The 15,261-nt window shown below is 42.8% G+C and overlaps 3 protein-coding genes across 7 annotated transcripts in view; 2 read left to right on the top strand and 1 right to left on the bottom strand.

Annotated features, from left to right (window-relative positions):
- Nucleotides 1–3,113, top strand: part of LOC130557388 (target of Myb1 membrane trafficking protein-like) — a 19,129-nt gene extending 16,016 nt beyond the window's left edge. For 2 of the 5 annotated variants that reach the window (XM_057339100.1, XM_057339099.1), the window contains exons 11-16: nucleotides 61–129; nucleotides 490–575; nucleotides 841–894; nucleotides 1,103–1,162; nucleotides 2,385–2,421; nucleotides 2,508–2,669. In XM_057339100.1, coding sequence (XP_057195083.1) covers nucleotides 61–129; nucleotides 490–575; nucleotides 841–894; nucleotides 1,103–1,162; nucleotides 2,385–2,421; nucleotides 2,508–2,656 — 455 coding nt within the window. In that variant the 3' untranslated portion in view covers nucleotides 2,657–2,669. Of the gene's footprint in view, nucleotides 1–60; nucleotides 131–489; nucleotides 576–840; nucleotides 895–1,102; nucleotides 1,163–2,384; nucleotides 2,422–2,507 lie in introns of all 5 variants that reach the window. The other 3 variants (XM_057339101.1, XM_057339102.1, XM_057339103.1) reach the window with 3 other exon arrangements.
- Nucleotides 3,114–4,222: 1,109 nt separating this feature from the next.
- LOC130557391 (heme oxygenase-like) lies at nucleotides 4,223–8,928 on the bottom strand. The gene is made up of 7 exons (XM_057339106.1): nucleotides 8,258–8,928; nucleotides 8,101–8,148; nucleotides 7,501–7,612; nucleotides 7,197–7,412; nucleotides 6,839–7,111; nucleotides 6,664–6,760; nucleotides 4,223–4,351 (listed from the first exon to the last, which is right to left on the bottom strand). The coding sequence occupies exons 2-7, from the start codon at nucleotides 8,142–8,144 to the stop codon at nucleotides 4,224–4,226; spliced, it is 870 nt and encodes a 289-aa protein (XP_057195089.1). The 5' UTR covers nucleotides 8,145–8,148; nucleotides 8,258–8,928; the 3' UTR covers nucleotide 4,223.
- Nucleotides 8,929–9,051: 123 nt separating this feature from the next.
- On the top strand, nucleotides 9,052–15,181 carry LOC130557389 (HMG box-containing protein 4-like). Its single transcript, XM_057339104.1, has 12 exons — nucleotides 9,052–9,154; nucleotides 9,449–9,577; nucleotides 9,649–9,718; nucleotides 13,000–13,287; nucleotides 13,415–13,600; nucleotides 13,666–13,769; nucleotides 13,851–13,929; nucleotides 14,103–14,167; nucleotides 14,249–14,360; nucleotides 14,443–14,627; nucleotides 14,706–14,828; nucleotides 14,913–15,181. The coding sequence occupies exons 2-12, from the start codon at nucleotides 9,449–9,451 to the stop codon at nucleotides 14,955–14,957; spliced, it is 1,386 nt and encodes a 461-aa protein (XP_057195087.1). The 5' UTR covers nucleotides 9,052–9,154; the 3' UTR covers nucleotides 14,958–15,181.
- Nucleotides 15,182–15,261: the final 80 nt, after the last annotated feature.

Genomic DNA, 15,261 nt, shown 5'->3' on the forward strand with positions numbered 1-15,261 from the left:
TCTCTCTCTCTCTCTCTCTGTCTCTCTCTCTCTCTCTGTCTCTCTGTCTCTCTCTCTCAGTGCATGCGGATGAGGAGTTTGATATGTTTGCTCAAACCAGAAGCAGCTCTCTGGCTGAGCAGAGAAAGAGGTATTTATTCACTTTTTAAACAGAAGTTAGCAGCTCCTGAGTGTGCATTAAAATGACAAGACTTTTGCTCAGACTTTCAGTCTGGACTTGTTGCAGAAAATCGGTTTGTGTGTTTATATCTGAAACTTTCAAAAAGTCTGCAAGTGTATGATGTCTAGTTTTAAAAAATCTGTTCAGATTTTAAAAGTCTTGTAGTGTATTCCAGCCATTAGATTTTTTTAAATCTAAAAATGCAAAAAGTTTTCTATGATCTTTAGGTTTAGGGGATAGAATATACAGTTTGTACAGTATAAAAAACATTACGCCTATGGACTGTCCCCACGGAGATAATAAACCAGACGTGTGTGTGCGTGTGTGTGGGGGGGGCAGTGTGAGGTATGAGGATCCTGGAGCTGTGGAAGGTCTCGCTGAAGCACTGGACACACGGCTGCAGGTCACCGCAGGGGTCAGTACACAGAGAATCAAAAAAGCACTTCATAAACATGAACATTAAAGGAATGTTCCAGATTCATCTCTATCAGCATCATAACACAGTCATTTTCTGCTGTCGTATACTTCGTATTGATGGAACTTCAGAACAGTCCTGTAAAAACACTGATGTGTGGTGTGGATCTTACTCTGTGTGTGTGCTGTTAGTGTTTCACCACAGTTACTAATCAACTAACCCTCAGTGTGTGTCTGTGTGTCAATGTGTGTGTTTGTGTGTGAAGGATGCTGACAGCAGCTGGGTCCGTCAGTCTCAGTGGATTTACTCTGAGAATCTGGTGTGTTTTTTAACATGCATTTATACATGAACACATGAAGAGTTAAGAGTTTCTGTGTCTTCATGTCTCACTAACATCTATCCAATCTTCTTATTTTACACACACACACACACACACACACACACACGCGTGTTCATCTGACACATTCACATGAAAATCGTGTTTTCTAATTGTACTGAAATAATTGTGTTGTTTTGTGTTCTGTCAGACTCCGGCTCCACACAGCTCTGTTATGGAGGATATTGAAAGCTGGCTTTCCACAGAATCGGTAAAGAACATCTTGAACACTGAAAGCACATGTGTACAGGTCAATGAAAGAAGTAACAGCGCCATCTGTCGTCTCAAACTGAACCCAGTGACAGTAGAATCCAGGTTGTTCAATAGCAGCATTGTGTATTGCCGTCATCCTCAATTGGCGGACCGGATCCGGACCTTTGCTCCGTTCCATCCGGACCGCGAGACAGACTAATAAACCATTTAAAACTTTTGACTATTTTGGTTGTTTAAATTGAGCCGCGCGTCTACACAACGGAGAAGCACGTCACACACACACACACACACACATATATATATATATAAAGTGATCTTTTGCCGCCATATCCTCTAATATCTTTATCTAGCGCCAAACGCGCTTCATTTGAACCCTTTCCGCTCCGCGCGCGCTGCTTCTCCCGCCGCAGGAAGAGCAGCAGACACGTGCTTATTTGAACAACACAAGTGCACCCACCCAGGCAGCAGATATTAAAGCTTTGTATCTGTCAGTCTGTTTACTGCATGACTCCAACCTTTCAACCAGATGTGTGCTACTTTATTAACCATAACGTTTTTATCTACATTTAGCATTAGCATTATTGATCAGCATGTAAACATTTGTGACCCTGTGAAAACCTAGGCTAAAGCCTCATAATCGAATTGATTATTAGATAAAACGCATCAAAGATTAATTTCACTAAGATTTTGGCATTATTCAGTCAATATTGAAGATATTTGTTTTCTGGTTATGATGAGCATTTTAATTGTTACATTACATTTGCTGTTTGCATGTTGTCAGTTGTTTTTATATTTACAAATATTAATATTCAGACTTCTATTAAGAGGGTGTAGTGTGTAGTGCCCCTAAAGTGTGTAGTGCTCAGCACATCATGTGTACTGTAACCATCATCATACATGTGCACATGCGATGTGCTGAGCTGTAGTGTGCTCACATGATGTCACTACACGTTTAATTCATGGAGTTTAATCCAGTTTAGTGTAAATCAGCTTCAGAAAGTATAAATGTTAGAAATGAGTGTTGATATTATGTAACGACTCTAATGATGAATGTTGGAGTGAATTGCATTGTGGGAGACCCGTTTGGTGTGTTCTGCACATTTTAAACATACTGCAGAAAGAGCAGAAGATGTTTCCTCCACAACAGAGCAATTCCTTAATATTTCTAATTATTGGTGATTTTCTGATGACATGTTGTCTTGATGGATGATATTTTTCAGCCGGATGTTGAAGATGCTGAGGGTGTGACCAGTGAAGGTAAGAATCTGATCAGTCACTCAATATCAGAAGACACATACACACAATGTGAGTCTGATCTCTGTTTCTTTGATTCTCTCTGACAGAGTTTGATAAGTTTTTAGCAAACCGAGCAAAAGCTGCCGATCATCTTCCTTCTATGAATCAAAACTCATCCGCTCGTGTCAGTCACATGACTCCCCCACAGCCAACCAGCGAACAGGAGCAAAAACACAACCAGCTCTTCTCGCTCTGAGATCCTCCACATCATCTACACAATATCACCTGCTGCAGTGATATGAGATGTTGCCACATTATCTGTGTGTTTCTAATATTTCATTCCAGTCTTTAGTGTGTGTTTGAACACTCATGAACCCATAAGCCGTTTGTTTTCTGTGTGCACTGAATCTTGTGTAAAAGCTTTAATGAATGTTGTAAATGAACCATGAAAAAGAACACTTGATATCTGTCTGCTGTCATACCTCAAGTGTTTTCAGTTTAATAAACATACACTGTAATAGCCACGTGTGCGTGTTAGAGGTTTAAAGATAATAATCCAGTCACAGCATGACATTTCTGCAGGTGCAGGTTACCAAGATCAAATCCTCACACTTACAATTAAAACAGTGCTGCGGTTGCCATGGAAAACGTGGAAAGGGACTTTTACTATTTTGATTTTTAGAACGGGAAAAGATTTCAAAATAATAAACATTTGTCTGATAAGATATTACATCGTCCTGAGATTGATCTCTCCGATCATGGAAAGTCTAAGAACTCTGAGACAAGCATTTAATCGGGAATAATCAATCTTCAAAACAAGTTTTATTACAAAAATATAGTATCAATACAACAAATGTATATGTACACATTCATCCGAAATGATTCTGACTGAAAATGACATGGAAAAATCCTTATTCTGAGATTATGATAAATATACAGTAAGACCTTAAACGTGTCTTCTGTGCATTTAAATGCTTAGAATGAGTTTTTGTAGAGAAGTATAAACATTAAATGACGTGTGTTTTAAATAGCTGAAACAGGTGACTTAGGCCATGAACACACTTGGCGTCTTTTTTGACAAGAAAAAGTTGACGAGCGCTTTTTTAGTCAAAAGAAAAGCTAGCAGCGTTTGTGCATGAAGGCAGCTCACCACACGGGATTCATATAGGCGAGTAACGGAAGTCTATTTGAATTATAAACAGAGACCGTCTTTGCAAAAACCAACCACATATTTTAAAACTACAGTATTAATTTCTCGCTAGAAATGCAATCGAAAGTTATTAAAGGTGACAAATAAACTTTAATTCATATAAAAATATGTTCAAAGCAGCGCTTCGGCCGCCATTTTATATTTTAGAGAAGGATCCTGCTCGACCAATCACTTTCCTCGCATGTTGTTATGGAAACGGGAGTCTCGCTACACGCATGTCATTTGTTAGCTGTGAAAAGGAGCTTGACGTAGGGCGTTTTTTTTTCAGAAAAGTTGAACTTTTCAACTTAAAAAGACGCCCTGGGCTGCAGAAAAAAGACGCCGGCGCTGGCGTTAAAAAAAGCGCTCGGGACGTTTTTTGAAAACACGGTTTACTCCATAGGAATGTAATGTAAAACAGACGCGGGTAACGGGTGTTATAAAACGTTCAGTTCTGGTCCTTGAATCTGATTGGTTGAGCCGAGTTCTAAGCCGTTATAAAATACCCTGATTTATAACGTCTGACCGCATTACATAGCCCAAGTATCATCGTATTTACGTTATTTTATGAAACCTTGCTGCGCATATGGAATAACTGTTTTTATAAAAGCAATAAGCCCCGTGAAGCAGTGGGTTACTGCTTTATTGTACACGTGTTTAGAAGACAAACCATCCCAACAGCCAGAACCACAAACAAACCCAGCAGCGTCCGCACAAACTGCGGCATCAGAGACGATACGCTCGATTCAGACAACGCAACATCTGAAAAAAAAAACATTACAGACTTAACAACGTGTGTGTGTGTGTGTGCGTGCGTCCGTGTGTGAGGAGACGTGAGTGAGATGTGTGTGTGTGTGTGTGTTGTGTGTGTGTGTGTGTGTTGGTGTGTGTGTGTGTGTGTGTGTGTGTGTGTGTGTGTGTGTGTGTGTGTGTGTGTGTGTGTGTGTGTGTGTGTGTGTGTGGTGTGTGTGGTGGTGCGTGTGTGTGTGTGTGTGTGTGTGAGAGGAGACGTGAGTGAGATATCGTGTGTGTGTGAGAGGAGACGTGAGTGAGATGTGTGTGTGTGTGTGTGAGAGGAGACGTGAGTGAGATATTGTGTGTGTGAGAGGAGACGTGAGTGAGATATTGTGTGTGTGTGCGTGTGTGGTGTGAGAGGAGACGTGAGTGAGATGTGTGTGTGTGTGTGAGAGGAGACGTGAGTGAGATATTGTGTGTGAGTGATGTATGTGTGAGAGGAGACGTGGAGTGAGATATTGTGTGTGTGAGAGGAGACGTGAGTGAGATATTGTGTGTGTGTGCGTGTGTGTGTGAGAGGAGACGTGAGTGAGATGTGTGTGTGTGTGTGTGAGAGGAGACGTGAGTGAGATATTGTGTGTGAGAGGAGACGTGAGTGAGATATTGTGTGTGAGAGGAGACGTGAGTGAGATATTGTGTGTGTGAGGAGACGTGAGTGAGATATTGTGTGTGTGATGAGGTGTTTTGTGGTGTGTGCGTCTGGTTGTTGTGGTGCGTGGTGTTGGGGTGTTGGTTGTTGGTGGTTTGGTGTTGTGGGGGTGTTTTTGTGTGTGGTGGTGTGTGGTGTTGGTTGGGCGCACGGTGGTTTGTCTAGCTGTGGTAACGTGGATTTGTGTGTGTGAGAGGAGACGTGAGTGAGAATTGTGTGTGTGTGTGTGAAGGAGAGTGAGGGATGTGTGTGTTGTGAGGAGGTGAGTGAGTGTGATGTGAGATGATGGTATTGTGTGAGAGTGAGAGTGAGTGATATTGTGTGTGTGGTGTGGTTATCTGTGGCTGTGTGCTGAGAGGTGCTGGTGTTATGTGATGTGTGCCATGAGTGTGTGCGATGTGTGTGTGTGTGTGTGCTGTGGGTGTGAGCGTGTGAGTGTGTGACGATGTGGTGTGTGTGTAGGCATGCCGTGTGGGTTGTTGTGTGCCATGGTAGTGTGTGTGTGTGTGTGTGGTGTGCCTGTGTGCGTTTGTGAGGAGACGTGAGTGATTGTGGTAGAGTGAGATGTGAATGTGTGTGTTAGCGATGGATGTGTGGTGTGGGATGTGAGATAGTGGAGAGGACTGAGTGGTTTGTGTGTGAGAGAGTGAGTGTATGTGAGGATGTGTGTGAGAGGTGTGGTAGAGTGTTTGGAGTGGTATGTGAGGATGAGTGTTTGTGAGAGTGAGTGTATGTGAGTGATGATGGTGTGTGTGTGTGTGTGGAGTGTGGAGCTGTGTATAGACGGTTGTGTGCGTGTGGGTTGTGTGTGTTGTGTGTGTGTGTTGTGTGTAGAGTAGTGTAGTGTGTGGGTGGTGTGTTGTGTGTGTGTGTGTGAGAGAGAGTGAGTGTGTGTGAGAGAGAGTGAGTGTATGTGAGGATGTGTGTGTGTGAGAGTGAGTGTATGTGAGGAGTGAGTGTAGTGTGTGTGGGTGTGTGAGAGTGTAGTGTAGTGTGTGGGTGTGTGAGAGTGTAGTGTAGTGTGTGGGTGTGTGGTAGTGTGTGGGTGTGTGAGAGTGTAGTGTAGTGTGTGGGTGTGTGAGAGTGTAGTGTAGTGTGTGGGTGTGTGAGAGTGTAGTGTAGTGTGTGGGTGTGTGAGAGTGTAGTGTAGTGTGTGGGTGTGTGAGAGTGTAGTGTAGTGTGTGGGTGTGTGAGAGTGTAGTGTAGTGTGTGGGTGTGTGAGAGTGTAGTGTAGTGTGTGGGTGTGTGAGAGTGTAGTGTAGTGTGTGGGTGTGTGAGAGTGTAGTGTAGTGTGTGTGTGTGTGAGAGGAGACGTGAGTGAGATATCGTGTGTGTGTGAGAGGAGACGTGAGTGAGATGTGTGTGTGTGTGTGTGAGAGGAGACGTGAGTGAGATATTGTGTGTGTGAGAGGAGACGTGAGTGAGATATTGTGTGTGTGTGCGTGTGTGTGTGAGAGGAGACGTGAGTGAGATGTGTGTGTGTGTGTGTGAGAGGAGACGTGAGTGAGATATTGTGTGTGAGAGGAGACGTGAGTGAGATATTGTGTGTGAGAGGAGACGTGAGTGAGATATTGTGTGTGTGAGGAGACGTGAGTGAGATATTGTGTGTGTGTGTGTGTGTGTGTGTCACCTGCAGCTGTTGTGTTGTCTTTGTGTAGTGTGCGTCTCAGTCTCAGGTTGTTTTGGTTGTCTGTCTCACACACAGAGTTCTGCAGCTCATTGAAAACCTGAGGAGCACACAATCATCTGATTAAGGCTGATGATGTCATGATGATGTCATGAGGACCGAGTGAATGTCCTCACACCTGTATGTTGAGCTGAAAGGCAGTGACGGCCTCCTCCAGAACTCCTCCTCTCTGCTCCTCCGTCAGCTCCAGACTGTTCATCCGGCTCCTGTACAGCTGCTTAAAGAGCGTCGGGCTGCTGACGGCGGGGAAGGAGAAAAACGACAAGCCCTCGCCGTTCTTCAGCCCTAAAGACTTCTGGGTAATGCGGCCCAGCACCTGACCGCCCGACAGGTCGCCCAGGTAGCGCGTGTAAGCGTGTGCTACCAGATATTCAGGGTGATCACTGCCCACCTGAGAGAGAACGCAGAAGAGTCACGTCAGATTCACAGCGTTTCATCAACAAGCTTTACCAAAGCAAACATGGCGGCATGCTCACCTGTCTCAGTCTCTGCACGTATCTCATCGTGGCGGCCGGGACCGTGATCTTCTCTTTCCAGCTTCGGCCGTAGAAATGCTCCAGATCTTTCCCGATGGACTGCAGTCGTGCCAGCTCCTGTGGGAAGTATATGGGCGCCACGGCGTCATGCGTGGCGTTCCTGTCCAGAGCCTCCTCTAACGCCTCGTAGATCTTATAGAGAGAACACAGAAGCATCTGGAAACACAGAAGAGCAAATCAAGTGAGTTTTCATCATGAGTGTGAAAATACGTGAAGGATCGTGAAGAGATGATTGTGCGTTCACCTGATATTGTGTGAGGGACACGTGTCCTCTCTGATAGCTCAGCATCAGTTCTGTGTTCTCTGCTCTCATGTGACTGTCTTTAGTCACGGCTTTAATCTGCTCTGACAGATCACTGCCAGAAAACACACAACACACACGTTTGTGTAAATGCCCATAACCCACAATCATGATTGAACTCTTTACATTCAGCTGTGACACTTCACCATAATCCTTCATCATACCTGTGTGTGCGTGTGTTCATGTTTGTATATCCCGGTGGGGACCCAAACCTGAATGCACTCCAACACATGGGGACTCGTGTCACCGTGGGGACCAAAATTGAGGTCCTCATGGGCACAAAAGCTTATAAATTGTACAGAACAATATTTTTTGAAAATCTAAAAATGCAAAAAGTTTTCTACGATCTAAAATATACAGTTTGTACAGTATAAAAAACATTACGCCTATGGACTGTCCCCACAGAGATAATAAACCAGACGTGTGTGTGTGTGTGTGTGTGTGTGTGTGTGTGTGTGTGCGTGTGCGTGTGCGTGTGCGTGTGCGTGTGTGTGTGTGTATCTCTGTTGTTGAACCACATGTTAAGACAGAAGAGAGTTTTACCTGTCTGTGATCTGCTCTGTCTGGATGTTCTTGCTTGTCTCCATTTCTCTAATTAAACACAAAAACACAACATGAAGCAGGTAATTGTGAAATAAACACACATGACGAGATCATTTGACAGTAAATGCCTTTCAATAGAATCAAACGTTGAACTCACTGTGTTTGTCCTCAGATGTCACTCTTTTATTGAAAGTCTCCGTGTAGAGCTGTAAAGAGTGATTTGAACAGAGTGCTGCTCTCTTCCCTTATATACTCTCTCTCTCTCTCAGAACACAAAGAGAGGAGGAGCGCAGCTAAACATGACTCAACACACGGATGTTGAAAACATGACTCTGAAAGAATTTCATCACATGATCTGAAATTCTTACGCTTCTCTGAAAATAATCTGTTTAGTGTTTATACGTTTTTCTTCTGACACGGAAATGTTCTCTGAACGACTGTGCGTGTGCGCGTGGCGTGTGAGAGAGCGAAAATCAGAAACGTGACTCAGCGGATTGATGAAACTGATTCAGCGTGGACGCGCTCTGTAAACATGACTGTGTGTTTGTGCTCTTCTTATGTCTCTTTATGGAAATGCTAACGCTGAACATTAACCTTATGGTTTTATTACAGTAAAAGTCGTGTCCTGGACGGATTTATCCCCATTTTGTATTACCACAGTTTTGCTCAAAATACCACAGTTAAACAGTGCTTACAATAATGAGACGATGGTAAAATCATGTTTATTATGTTTTTACAAATACAACAAAAACGGGTTCCTATAGATAATGTTTACATTTCGGAGAATACTAGCAGATTTAGTTCCTCACCGTGTAATAATTTTGGTGCGAATCGCAATCGAATCCAAAATACATACAGTATTTCACTCTGATTTGTTCACAAACAACTGAACCAGAACAGAAAGCTGAAAGATGTACAATGCGCATGCGCTGCGGTTCGCCGCCCGTCCGCTAGAGGCGCCGGCGAGCGCGAATACGTCACAGCGCGCCCCACACCAGTCCTACGAGAAACTGACCGCAAGATGACGACAAGAGGCGCTTGATGTTTAATAAAGGTAACAAATGAAAAGCGTTAATAAGTCAAATTATGGTTTATTACTGTTATAAATGTCAACGCATTAAAATAGTCTTTATCAGAGGAACAACTTTTGGTTTCCATGAATTATGAGCTAGTACTAAATTGAGCCGCCTAGCGTGTTAGCGGAGATAAACAACACGCATACGTGCACACATAATAAACACAAACTCATACATTCAGTTACACGCGTTATAAATGCACAATGTCTTAACTACGCGTTCAAATGCACAGTAACACACACACAGTTTCTATTTTCGAATGTTGTGTGTAGATGGAGAGTGAGGTGAGTCTGGTCGCTGGTCGCAGTCAAAGAGAGAAGAGAAGATCTTATAAAGACCTGCTGAGAGAAGAAGAAATGATTGACGCAGAGGTCAGAAAATCCTCCAAGAAACGACTGAAGGTAAATCATCATCATCACCACATAAAGCTGTGAAATAACAGAACAGAGAAACTCAAGTGTGTTCTCCACAGGAGTCTCAAGACTTCTACACAAGCAGTGAGATTCACAAGAAGAAAAAGAAACAGGATTATTTGTACAAAGGTGAGTGATTATCACACTAGCAGCGTTTACATGGACACATCGGATTGAATTTAATCAGATCTGAATGTAGTGTTTACATGAAAGGTCAATAAAGTGATCTGATTGATGTGGGTGTTTACATGACAAGTTTATAATCCGATATAATCTGCTGACATGCGCACACTGCACAAGTGTTCACCTAAATACCACTAAAACAGTGTTTGAAAGCACACGTTGTGTATATTTTATTTTGCAAACGGCACAAAAAAATGTTCAGTTTATAAAGTCAGAGATATGTCTCGTGCCAATGAAGTAGGAGCAAATCCGATGCGGTTTACATTAAATAAATGTTTAGCAACAGCTAATACCGAACTTTAACAGTGATGATATGCGGATTCATATATCAGCATTAACGGTATAAACAGAGACGGGCTCGGTATCATTATAATATTCGCACAAACGGCTCCTCAAACAATGTTGTAAGCACAGATGTGTTTATTTTATGTCACAGACACACCAGCATAATAATGTACAATTCATAAACGCAAAATAATGTCCACATATCAATGAAGCAAGGTTATTACAGCGACTTAACATGGTAAAAACAGTTAATCCTTCCAATGTAAGTAAACAATAAATAAAATAAATGTTCGGTAGCCTACTGATTAAATTTTATGATTAGATATTGTAGCCTACAGTACGGTTGTACATCTGCAAATGTATCGTGTTTTAAAAAGGAACTGAGAAACTGCGGTTAAAAACTCACTCCAGGGAAACAGTTAAGACGTTTTAAACGCAGAGAAACATTAATATGTTCATTTAGAGATGACAAGCATATGGATATTTGTACCGCTTTGTCAGATTTATGGTTTTTGGTTTCTTTAGCAACAGCTGCTCTGTTCCGTGCGTCAAGCGCCGTTACGTCTGTACGAGCCAGCGGCGTCTTTGCACATGCGCACAATTTACTACGTCGGGTTTTAATCTGATCAAGTGTTTACTAGTGGTGGGCGATACTGTAAAATGTAGTATCGATCCGATACCAAGTAAATGCAGGGCCAGTATTGCCGATTTCGATACCGATACCAATACTTTTAACTTTTAAAAAGCATTCACTTGAACTTACATTTACTTTCCTGTTGATGAAATGTCATGATTTATCAGATGAATGCATCATTAATATGCTAAATCTGAATACATTTTCATGACCACTAAAATATTTTGTGATTTGTGCTCTTAATGTGCCTGTAGGCTAATTAATCATGTAGATGTTACAACACTGGACATCATTTAAACCAAATAAATCTATTTTATTTATCTATCGAATTTGCAAACATGAACTTTGCACCAAATTATTACTGGAAAATAGCAACAATAACAGATTAACAGAACAGAAAAACGATATATAACAAAACAATTTCTCGTTTTATCCCAGTACTACTTCTCTAGCTTTAAAAAAAAACAAAGTGGACAAATTTATTACTCAAGGACAAAGATTTTAAAACTGCTTTTCCGTTTTTGTTACGTGTAATGTTTAGACAAAATAATAGAACACATTAACATGTTTCCCTTTCATTACACTTTTTTAAGTGAATTTATAAACAAAGTGCACACAATTGTTTGCGACACAAAGTAAATAAAGTGCTTAAATAATAAAGTACTTTCAATCTTTGGTTTTTTACCCCCAAAGGCCCACTGCCATACATCGCAGTTCGCAGTGTTTTTATTCACCGAGGTGATAAACTCCACACGATGCTCCTCTTCTTTTTGCCGGCTGCAGCAGCGTCTGGGTTCTTGCGCCTGGCTGCTGAGTCACGTGATAGCGGACTACAAAACACAGCAGGACAGGGGGAGCAACGTGTGCAAAACTAGGTGTTTGGGAAATAGTTTTTCTTCATTATACAAGTATTAGCTACATTAGTAAATAAATAAAAACGGTAGTAAAAACTAAAAACACATTAGTATCGATATTTTTATGTTAGGATCGATCCTTTTCGATACAACCTCAGTATCGAAAGTATTGATACTTCAGGATCGATCCGCCCACCACTAGTGTTTACATGTCCTATCAAGCGGATTACAAACGGCATGAACTAGGGCTGTGCGGTTTGGGGAAAATATCTAATTGCGATATTTTTGACAGACATTGGGATTGCGATTTGATTTGCGATTTTAACTTTTCTAATTCAAGCTTCAGCTCAATATTGTTGTGTGGAGCACAGTATGGGTATAATTACCCTGCTGAATGAAAACAACAACAAAAAACATTGCAGAAATTCTAATTTTTCCATTAAAACCATTACAAAATTCATTTTTGTAGTGTGTTTTGGGCATTATTCAAATAGGGCTTACTGTTGTTCAATTGGTTCCCAATTTCCAGATTACATCACACCAATAGAATCCAAATACCAGTGTACATTGTACTCCCATTGTAACCCTGAAATCCATAACATTTTCTATTGTGTTAGTGAATTATTAAAATAGTTCATAGGTTACATAGGCTGATTTATGTGGGATTTTTTAAAACAAGTAGAAAATGTGCTGAATGTTTAATTTCATCCAAGTGAAATTAGCAAAACAGTTAGATAGAATTTACATTTGTTTGAAACACGGAGATAGGCGTGAGTTGACACAGGGTGCGCGCGTGCGTCAAGCCTCGTCCATATTGCCAGATGCCCGAGCCAGACTCAAGTACTATAAACGTCATTACGAAACAGGCTGTGTGTGCGGTCTTCTGAATTGGACGGTTCTTTAGTATTTATTTGCCTAATATGATCGATCTGACTCTGCAGATGCCATAATAACACACACTCTCTCTCTCTCCTGCCTTCTGTTTGTTTGTTTTTTTAATGACTTGTTTACGCAGTTGGCTGGGGCAGTGCTGATTAGGCATAACGGAGGTGCGCTCACTCAGTTGGTTAGCAAGAATGCCACTCGAAGCGGGCTTGGAACAGATGCGTTTCCTATTTTTCACATCGCTTCCACATCGCAGCCTCTTGCGATTAGCAAATCGCAACTTCTCACATTGCGATTCGATTTCAATTAATCGTTCAGCCCTAGCCCTAGCATGAACCACCCTTTACAATCCCACTGAAATTTCAATCGGCTTGGGCATTTTTAATCTGATTGACGTGTTTATATGGAGCATTTTCATTCGGATTGGACTTTTAATCGGATTGCTATTGAGGAATTCTCCCCAAATACATTTTAATGGAGAAAATGTGATTTTTACCTACAGGACTTGACAGGTGTAAATGTTTCGGTGAAGTTCATGTTAAACCACCGTTCATGTGTCTCTCGTGTAGATCACAGATCAGGATCTCTCCACAAAAAGCAGAAACGGTCTTCAGAGAGTCACCGGTCACTCCTGTCATCACCCGACCTGTTGACTTCTCCTCAGACGGCCGTGACAGCCATGGGTCTCCTGCAGGCCATCACCTCCCCCACGGCCGTGGCCACGGAAGCGGCGTACCCCTCTCTCTCCCCATCAAAGGAGCGCAGGAAAGAGATGAGAAACGCCGCCTCATCCAGAAAGCAGCCGCAGGTGGTGCGAGAGGGACTGCCCGTGGTGGGCGAGGAGGTGGAGCTGGAAGGTGTGGAGACGTTCATGCATCAGTTCATTATTCTGTCTGGAAGAAACGTTCACATTTGAAACACTTAATGAACCTCCTGCCTGAAATCAAATGTTGAGCGCTCATGCCTTGTCGTTGTGTATGTCAGGTCATTACGGAGGATGTCACGATTTTGCAGCCGACAGCAGCGGATCGTTGTCCGCAGGCGGCAGCAGTCGTGAGAAGCTCATGATCCACGAAACGTTGTCCCACAGCAAGAAGAAGAAAAGCAAGAAGATCAAGAAAAAGAAGGATAGACACCGTGAAAAGAAGCACAGCAGTAAAACTGCAGCAGGTACGAACATCATCATCACATCTGTTTGTTTGAGCTTTGTTCTCACCTTTCACCTCCCGTCTCAGCCAACGGCAGCGCAGAACGAAGCGTGCACTCTGCGGGTCATCACAGGCACGAGGAGAAAAAGAAGAGACAGGAAGGAGGCAAACGCAAGAGCAAAGACAAAAAGGTGAGGAGAATCATGTGAGAGAAAGCGGCAGATGGACCTGAAGGTGTCTCGCACTGAACTCGCTCCCTCGCTGTCTTTCAGAAGAAGAAGGTTTTGACGGCGTATCAGATTTTTTATAAGGAGTACAGAAACAGTATTCTAGAGGAGGAGCCCGGGCTCGGTGAGTTTTTCTTCTTCTAAATCAGTCTGTGGATTTTGATGGAAGTTGCTCATAAAGTCAACTTCAGGCCTAGTCTGCGTTGGTTGGTGCTCAGTGTTGTGTTGTTGTTGTTTAAAATGTACAGCGTGCACAGAGTGCTGCGTCTGAGATCTGTCATGTTGTTGTTGCTTCAGATTTCGGGGATTTGAGTAAACGTTTGGCTGATGCCTGGAAGCAGCTGCCCGAGGGAGACAAACAGGTGCCCGACATCATCCAAGCATCACATAAGGTGTGTGAGGTGCCATAGCTGGCGTTCTGCTCACGCTTTGATGATTCTCAGGTGTGGCGAGAGAGATCCGAGTATCTCCAGCGGAAACAGATGAAGTCAGACGCTGTCAAACAGCATCAGACAGCATCTCAAAGACACCTCAAAGACAGCAGCAAGCCTAAAGGTCAGCCACCTCACGCTTTCAACGTTAAAGACCAGCCGCGAGCTGATGTGTTGATGATGTCACCGTTTCCTTTGTCGATCAGATCATCATCCGCCTGTAGGGGGAGGCGTTGCGCTGAAGAGACAGGACACAGCGGTCGCTCCAGTCCAGAACGGTTCTGTGTTGCCTCTCAGAGACCCTGATGTGGATCCCATTGATGCGGCTGCTCACCTGCAGCTGCTGGGCGAATCTCTGTCTCTGATTGGCCGCAGACTGCAGGAGACTGAGGTAAAGAAATGTCTGCGTGGTAAACGTGTGGCTGTGTTCGGTCAGCATCAGATGTTTTCTGTCCTGTTTGTGTCGCAGGGGATGGTGACTGTGTCGGGTTCTCTGTCGGTTCTGTTGGACTCTGTGCTGTGTGCTCTGGGTCCTTTGGTTTGTCTCACCACACAGGTGTCAGAACTCAACGGATGTCCGCATCAACTGCTGGTATTGATTTCACATACAGCATGATAGTAAATATGACTGATGAGCAGAATGATGTACACTTGTGTGTGTGTGTGTGTGCGTCAGTCAAACACTCTAGATAACATCGCATACGTGATGCCGGGTTTATAACGGATCGCTCACACCTCACGCTGCTGCTCTACTGATGGATGAACACTTCAGGACTCAAGCGCAGATTTGCACTGGATACATTCACAGACACTTCAACTTTTAATCCGTTTCTTCATCAACAAGCGACGCTCCATTTTTACCTGATCTTGGATTTTATATTTCTTTTGTGTTGTGTTTCTGTTTTCTTTTCTTCCAATAAAAAGGATTTTAATATGCTCTTTTAACTCTGTTGCTCTGCTTCTCTTGACTTTATTTCGTCTTTTCCTCATTTAAAATAGTTGTAGATCCATCTTTCTTTTATGCA

Source organism: Triplophysa rosa, linkage group LG7 (genome assembly GCF_024868665.1).
Source record: "Triplophysa rosa linkage group LG7, Trosa_1v2, whole genome shotgun sequence".
Classification (NCBI taxonomy): Eukaryota; Metazoa; Chordata; class Actinopteri; order Cypriniformes; family Nemacheilidae; genus Triplophysa; species Triplophysa rosa.